The 8,899-nt window shown below is 31.9% G+C and overlaps 1 protein-coding gene across 2 annotated transcripts in view; it reads left to right on the top strand.

Annotated features, from left to right (window-relative positions):
* Positions 1-3,377: 3,377 nt before the first annotated feature.
* The window catches only part of LOC118181044 (uncharacterized), a 132,736-nt gene continuing 127,214 nt past the window's right edge, over positions 3,378-8,899 (top strand). For both annotated transcript variants that reach the window (XM_085822932.1, XM_085822931.1), the window contains exon 1: positions 3,378-3,533. In XM_085822932.1, coding sequence (XP_085679058.1) covers positions 3,474-3,533 — 60 coding nt within the window. In that variant the 5' untranslated portion in view covers positions 3,378-3,473. The remainder of the gene's footprint in view (positions 3,534-8,899) is intronic.

The following is an 8,899-nucleotide window of genomic DNA, read 5'->3' as shown; positions in this document are numbered from 1 at the left end:
TTTGGCAACTGCAGAAACTCTCTCATCAATTTGTTGTTCGATTTGGTGTCGGACGGCACAAACTCTTCCTTCAATTCGTTCCTCCACAGCAGAAACTCTCCCTTCTATATGTTCTTTTACAGAAGAAACTCTTTCTTCTATTTCTTCTTTCATCGAAGAAATTCAAGAAACTCTTTCTTCTATTTCTTCTTTCATCGAAGAAATTCTTTCTTCAATTTGATCTTTTACGGAAGAAACGTTTTCTTCAATTTGTCCAACTTTATTTTCAACTGCGTCAATTCTGCCTGCCATAGCTTCAAATTTATTTTCTATTATGCAAGTAATTTCTTTTTTCATTTCTTCTTTACCAGCTTGAACGGCTTTCATTTCGTCCTTAACGGAGTTGACGGCCCCTTCCATCTTTCCTTGGCTAGATTTCATCTCCTCTTTCATTTCTTCTTTAAACGAGGCAAAGGCTGTTATCAATTGCCTTAACTGCTCTTCCATCGCTCTTGTTATTGGCATTCAAATCCCACTTCTGACACCAAAAATTGTTGCGTGCGTACGGGTTCGTTATGAAATGAATGCACAAGTCCGATGAAAAAAATGAACAAAAATTTATTATTATCACAACAAAAATGCTTAAATTTTCTCAAATTATCACGTAGTATTACAATATCTCACAGTAGTTTTCTTTTAACTACTCAAATGTCCAATAGAACGTAATTCAAAACAGCTAAAGAACTCTAATCCGAGAATTCGCTACAATCAACAACAGTAGTTTTCTAAACAACAACAAACTAAGCAACTACTACGAACTGAGATGTTTTCCTCCTTTTATAAGATTTTAAAATCACGCGCTAGAATTTTCCAGTACTTTCTCGAAATCAAAAAGAGATATTTATTTATTTAATGCATGCGCTCTTGTATTTTCAATTTTCCAGCTTAGCTTTCTTTTAATATTCATCACGCGCTGCACTGCGCGAGAAATAAAACCATTTAATTCATAATTGAACTAACATTAGCTTTTTAAATACCAAATTCGTAACAATATGATAATTTTAAATACGGTAAATATGGTAATTTTTGTCGTATTTTTAATTATAGATGCATATATAGGAGAGTGTAGGTTTCGACAGGAGTCTCAAAACACCATGAATAATAATAATATTTTAATTTTTATAATAATAAATGAAATATTCATTTAGGGTAAAAGAATATCGCATTCTAAACGAATATCGCATTCTAAACATTACTGCAGCGCATTACAGCGCTGCAGTAATGTATAAGAATATTGAGTAACATTATATGCTAATTCAGAAGTCAAACAACAAAAATCAGCGTTATATTTACAAAATTTTCACAGGACTAGTTTCGATGGTTTTACCGAACCACCATCTTCAGCTGCAAAACCGCAAATGAGCTAGTCCTGTGAAAAGTTTGTAAATATAACGCTGATTTTTGTTGTTTGACTTCTGAATTAGTATTTATTCGGCGTGTTATTGTGTCTTAACATTATATGGTTATTTGAATATGACAAGCATACAATGACCATCTGCCTAAGGCGACGTATACCTTCCTGGAAGAATTTCTAAGACAAACTTATTCATAGCTATGCAAAGCAGATATAACACCTACTAGTTCTTGGGAACCAGGACAAGCAATAAGTATATCTATAATATGTATCACGGACATCATATGCACCTTAGGACATCATATGATGTCCGTGATTAATGTGTCTAAAAACCTGAATGGGCTCTTTGATTCCATTCAAGTTCTTTACTCTGTTCAAAGCTGATGCTATGAGGAAAATCTTTGTTATTCAGAAAAGGAGAAGGAGTGAATAAATTTTTATGAGCCTGGGATTATACAAGTGATTCATCTTCTACGAAATGGAAAATTGGTTTCCTTATCGATTTATTTTGTTTCAGTATTTATGTGAAATTTCTGCCGCGTTCTAATTAAACATTGAACAAAGATGGATTAATCATGAAATAAGGTATTTTCCATAGGCTGAAACTTCAAGTATTCTTTCCTCTGACTCTCTTCACTTTGTACTGAGGAAATTTTCTGCGTTAAATATTCATTCATATGCTGAGTTGTAAACGTATATCATTGTGAGCTGAAGATAAAGTAAGTATTGTTCAAGAAATACAGAATGGGTATAGCCAAAACGATATCTGCCGGGAATGTAGTGTAGCCAAATCTACAGTTGGTATTATGCGAAAAAACTGAAATGATAATTTCTAGTCATGAAAAAATTTATGATCTTAGGAAAGGCCGAGCATAAGAATGATGAATAATCACTGTTGAAATGGTTCACCGTTCAAAGAAGCCGCAGTCTGCAAATGTGTGGACAAATTCTTCATATAAAGGACAAAGAATTTGACAAGGACTTTGTAAAGACTGCTTTCTTGTGCTCAAATGATTGGTTGGACAGATTTAAGAAGCAGAACAATATTTATTCCAAAAAAATTGTCAGTGAATTAGGGAGAGTTTCCACATTTGATGTCGAAAAGTGAAAGGGGTGTATTTGGAATGGTATCTCTCATCCATGCAAAGATTTCTCTTTGCATTTATTTTTGATATCTTCAAGTCGATAAAGCTGCACTGTTCTACAGGATGCTGCTGAAGCAAGCATTAAAATTTAAAGACTAAAGAGGCACTGGCAGAAATTTGTCAAAACTGCGGATTACAGATTCTATGTATGTCAGTATGAATGGCATTGAGCGTCGTGGGATTTGAATGACTGAAAAATTTAGAAGGTCAAGATGCTTAAAAACTGAAAATTTTATTAGATGATATCACATGACAAAAGTTGCATAAAATATCTTATTTAGTTCATTTTTGATTGTGGAACTATGGGTTTACGATAAACTAACTACTGAAGAAATACTTAATTTTTCAATCCTTTTGAAATATTCTGTACGTATAATTTATTGATATCAAGAAAATCGATGACTGTTAGATGAATCGTAGAAGAAATAGTAATCCATTTTTAATGTAGTAGCTGCTATCTTATGATATAAAAAGACTGAGATTCAAACAAAATTGTTATTCTCATGATCAGTTAAAATGTCAACACTGCTTGCTTCTTTTTTAGTCAAGAAAAAATAGTAAATTTTCTGCCATTACTGGCGATTCGGGTCGTGGGGCATAAACCCAAGGAAAGACTATACTTTTCGCCAGCCAAATCAAAGTGTTATTGTTTCCGCCTTGTTGCTGTGAAGCAACAACAAACTGCAAACTAAGGAAAAGACTATCTGCTATGTTACGAAACCTTTTCATGTGTTGTTCTGAAAACTTTTCGGGCGTGAGCTGCCCACGTGAATCTGGAATTAGGTCCGCGCTTTCTCCTCCTTTCCCTGGCCCCGAATCTTGTCACGGGAATTGAAGGAAAACGGAAGTTAATGGCCGTTCCGCTCCAGCAACATACAGCTTGAGGATGGAGAAAGCGGACGATGTCGTCAGTCCCGTAGAGACATCAGGACATTATGGACCGTTACTCGCCGCAAGTAAACGAGCCCGAACCTTACGCTGATGGACCACCTCCAGTAAGTCCTACACCATATTTATAATTTGAATTAAATAATTCAATAATTCTTATATGGCTATTATGACACCACCCACATTCCATCAAAGAATGATAATCGGATATAATTGCAAGCATTAATATTAGCTATCAAATAATTATATTGAACAAATAATTATCCATATTTACATGGGAACTGGCATCCGAAATAAAACAGTAATTTTAATTCATTTGGTGGCTTGAAAGGAATATAACTATTAAAATTGTATATTATTTCAAATTTTGAAGAACCGTGGGCAAAAATGTCCAAGGATTGATATTCGAGCTATGGAATGTGAACGATATATCCCTATTGCAAATATTAGTTTTACTGATTTTTTTTTTTTTTTTTTGTAGATAAAGTTAATATGCTTTTTTTTAAATTTATTGTCTAATTTTATGAGAAACAGCTGTTAAATAATATTAATTAGATACAGAGATTATGGCTAAACAAATCTGGCGAGTAATGGATGAAAATTTATCGTTTTGACGACTAACTTTGGAGCCAAAATTGAATTTTTAGAACTGATCAGTTACTTCAATTTTAGGAGTTTAATTTAATATAATTTAGTTGTTCTTTAAAACCAAGCAATCATGTAATAATTTTTAATTTATTTCAGATTTAAAAGTTATCTTTTAGTATCCTTTTCATGATAAGCCCCAGAAATTTCGTACCAAAAATTTTAGGTCAAAGATATTATTATCATTATTATTATTATTATAAGGTCACAGCCCCGATCCTCCTAGCTAGCACAAGCCGGCCGTATGATCAAAAATGGGACTAGCCAGAAAAAACAAATATAAGAAAAAACATATAAAGTCCAAAATCTGAGTCTCAGGGTAGTAATTCCAATTCTATCTTTGTTTGTATTTATAATCTTCATTATTATCTAAAATGAAACATCTGTCGAGCCGGAGATTTTATTTTAAACAATAATGAAGAACAAAAATATATAAAATTTGTTATTAATGTTGTGAGAAGTGAATAGTTTCAGAGGGAACTAGATTATTCTGACTTGCTGAAACAACTGCATTACACAAACTCCTACATGTTCAATTTTCTAGTTGAATTACTGATGCAGAATATATATATATCAAATTTTGAGAAGAATTACATATAATATGATACTAAAGATTATAGAAAAAGTAGCTACTTTTCATATGTTTTGTAAATAATTCTTTTCAAAACATTTTTAGTAAATTTCAGTGAGCACAAATTTGGGTAAGGGGCATTTAAGTTGAAAAATGCTTCGTTCAAATTTATTATCCAAAATGTACCCGAAACGGAGTATAGTTTTAAATTTAGAAGTATTTTGCTATTTTTGGCAAATACATTGCTATATAGTCTAAAATCATTTTAACTTAGGTTGATTTTTTATAAGTACGGAAATAATTTCTTTTACTTTGAAATTTTATTTAAAATATTTTTTTTCATTTATACTTACATTTTATTGCACTAAATCAATTATTATAATTTTTATCAATGTTTCTTACTTTAAAATGGGATTCCTTTAACAGTTTTGTTTTGTTTTGTTTGTTTACGGCACACAGTGGTATCAGCTAAGATGAGGAATGCTTTGTGGAGGTCTTTTAAGGAAACTGTCTCGCATCTACTTTACATATGGGGACAATCACGAAAACGCTCACGCAGTCAGTTCGTTTGCCGGGACTCGAACCCCGGACCGAATGAACTACCAGTGTTTAGAGACTGCACCATTTAGCCGCTTCCATCAATAGTTGTGATTGTTAATGTAAATGTGTGCAGTTAAACCAGTTAGTGTAGTATAAAGTTATACTTTTATTTTTTGATAAATTTTAAAAAGCTGGAATCTATATTTTAAGAGTACGCAACTCAGAAAAACTTTTATGTTTGTTTCTTCTCCCATTCAATTTGAAACAAAACAAAGTATTTTATCTGTCATGATCTTTTCATCATTATTCTTTTTTTTCTTTTGCACTTGCTACATTTTATTAACGTTAGAAACATCTTTAGAGAAGTTTTAAAACGTTTTGACAGATGCGATACATTATGGTTGAATGCATTTATATTTCACGCTGATTGGCAAGTGTTGCTATTGTGCTACATTTAAAATCTCTAATTTATCATCCCAGTCATCTCAAAAACAAACAGTCCTTTGAGCGCTGCTGTTTGGCAAAGCATAAGTCTTTAATTTAAGTCGTACATTAAGTTAAGGACTTAATAAATTAAAGACTTAATTTCAACTTAACTTAAGGACTTATTAAGTCGTATATTAACTTAATTATAATTTTACAAATCGATCGGTTTAAAAAAAGCCAACAATTCTTAAATAATTTAAACTTAATTTTTATTTTTAATAATATATTCAATTGCTATAGTTTAAAATGCAATTGTTTTATTATATATCCAATTGATAAATTTTATAAACATTTGCAGCATAATTTTCTTAAAAGGAGAAAAAATGTTTCCTGTATTCTATACCGATAGTATACTGCATATATTTCAGCATATTATCGGACTATTGGTATGGAATATTTAAAAAAAAAAAAAAAAAAAAAAAAAAAAAAAAAAAAAAACTTGCATTTTATGATATGCGAATATTTTTTACAAGAAAAATTGTGGGACTTTTCTAATGAATTTTTCTTCAAGTTTCTCCAAGCTTCTTAGTTGAGCCAAAATGTAATTTAATTGATTTTCTTCTTCTATAACAAGTATATTTGGCCAAGCCTTCGGCAGTCATTGGAAGGAAATGTATACAGTTATCATTCGCGTACATCTTTGGATGTTCTGTATGACAGTATGAAGCTTTAACCACCACCATCTTGGTTCTAAATGAAAATATTAGTGCTATGTTTTGGACGGTGTCTGAATATTTTGTGCCACAGAACCTCAATGAGACCTCACTTCTTTGCTCAAGCTCTTCTTTCCCCTAGCAGTGATATGGAAAAGCTTACAGTTTTAGGTAATCTGCTCTTCAAAAAAAAAAAAAAAAAAAAAAAAAAAAAGTTACAGCAAACTAGCCTTGGAATACGTTGGATATAAGATACATAAGCTTGGATATGGACTAAGGATTGTCAGAATGGTACCTGTCTTCCCTAGTTCGTCATATCGAAAGGATAAAAATATGTATCTAAAAAAAAATCTAACAAACTGGCTTTCCTTCTGTTTTCACTGCCTTTGTGAATAAGTTAATATATTATTTTTCCAGGCATTGTTTACTCTGTGTATATTCGAAAAATCACGCTGTTTCAACTCTAATGTTGGAAAATGAAAAACCTGGCTCGCGACTCGGGGTAAAATTTGAAATTTGAAATTTTTAAAATAACGAGTATACAAAATGAACTGAAGATTAAAATAATAAAATTATCAAAGGAAAGACAATGGGTGGTATAGATCTGGCAAGTGAAATTTAAGAATAGGAGAGAATTTATTCATTAGAATAATTCAAGATATCATCCATCATATTGATGAAGATTAGGATTGTAGCAGCTGTTTTGTAGCTTCCTTGATTTTCTGAATATGGGACATAGTTTTCTTAATAACTCTGGTTAAAAAAAGTTCCTGTATCTTCTTGCATTTCCTTCTCAATATTAGCTATTCTTGAAAAGAAGTGTTATTACGATTACCATTATTGCTGGAATAAACTTGAACGGCTCTGTAACCACCTACTAGACAGTCAGACAGCTTATCGTTTCGTCTTACCTTCTAACTACAGTAATCACAGACTCAAACCTATTTATTAAGCTTGGTGGTCACTTGATGGTTACACGAAACTCAGAATTATAGCAGAAATGCAAACTTTATAACTCGCAAGAAACGCAATACACATCCTTAAATCAAAATGTGAATAGAGATTAGCACCTGCGTAATGTGAAATATAGATTACCACACGCACCATGGTTCAGCTCTAAATATTGCCGAAGCCAGTAAAACAGCGAACTCGGCGCTCATATATTTTAACCGACTTGCATCCTGACGGGAGATGACAAATGTAAAAGCTAAAGAAAAGATAAAACAATAAAATAACTGTGTTAATTAACATAAAATCTTATCATTTTTGAGAAGCTTCTTGGATTTAAATCAGTTTTCATTTTCATTACTGTTATTTTTACGTTTATAATCGATAACGTGTTTATCGGAAGTGATATTCTGGTTGCAGTTTTATCTGATTGTTTTTTATATGATTCCGATGGAATTCGCCGTACAGGTTGAAGTTATACCATCTCAGCTATCAAATTTATGAATAAGTTTAATTTGTGAATGTTCGAGACATTTATTCCAAGCCATTGTAGGAAATCTGTATTTTTTACCATTTGCCAAATCAATCACACCTTAAGTATATCATATTAATCGTTGCCGTTAACTTGCTGAGCTGGGCTTGCTTAAAAACAGTTTAACTTCTTTCTTGACTCAACAAAATTCGTAATATTTTCATCATGAGAATTAAACTTTGATCAATAGCTCTGTTGTTATTCAAAATTCTACAAGTACAGAAAAGGATGTTCCTTATTCTTATTTACTAAATAAATATCACATCTACTTCTAGCTATTTCGATATTTCTTTTCAGCCCTTACCCGTAGCATGAATTCTTCCGTATATAATAGCTGGGATGTAGCAGAAACGTCTTTATTTCATTAAAATTAAATTTTTTCTCTTATATCTTGATATTCACAGTTTCGTGATCTCAACCAGAACTTACGTATTAGTATCGCAATTAACTACCTCAAGACGAGTAACACATGATCGATACACCGCCAGAGTTTGTCATATCAGGGGACGGAGGTAAAAATGCCAGCTTATTTTTATCGCAAACAAAAAGAAAGATAGTGTTACGGATTTTGTATTTAGTTTGGTATTTTTAGTAGAATTATAATTAAAATTGTCTTATATCCCCATGCAATGCAGCACGAGACTTATTTTAAGAAAAAGCTACGCCGGAAAAGTAAAAATACAGGAGCACGGCGCATTTAACATTTAATAAATAAATATCTCGTAATTCTACTCTTTTGCTTTCCAGATATCTCTAGAAAACTTAAATTACCGGAAGTTTTTCGTGACTAATTAAAAATCCGGTGAGAAAAATGTCAGTTCAGTTGTTTACTCGGTTGTTGTTGTTTACTTAGCTGCTGAAATTTTAAGATCGGATTAGCTTTCTCTGTACTTTGGATTGCGTTCTATTTAACGTTTTTGTAGTTTAAAATATAACTACTGTGTGACATTGTGATATTGTACGAATATCTTTGAGAAAAAACCTAGCGTTTTGTCACATTTCTTGTGATAAGAATAAATTTTATTAACTTCTTATCGGACTTGTTCATTCAATCTATTACCCGTACGCACGCAACAATATTAAATGCAAATACAGCGA

Source organism: Stegodyphus dumicola, chromosome 8 (assembly GCF_044657685.1).
Source record: "Stegodyphus dumicola isolate Sdum_Otavi_A_Nest chromosome 8, ASM4465768v1".
In the NCBI taxonomy this organism is placed as follows: Eukaryota; Metazoa; Arthropoda; class Arachnida; order Araneae; family Eresidae; genus Stegodyphus; species Stegodyphus dumicola.
The sequence above is the reverse complement of the archived record's forward strand: the minus strand, read 5'-3'. Positions and strand labels throughout refer to the sequence as shown.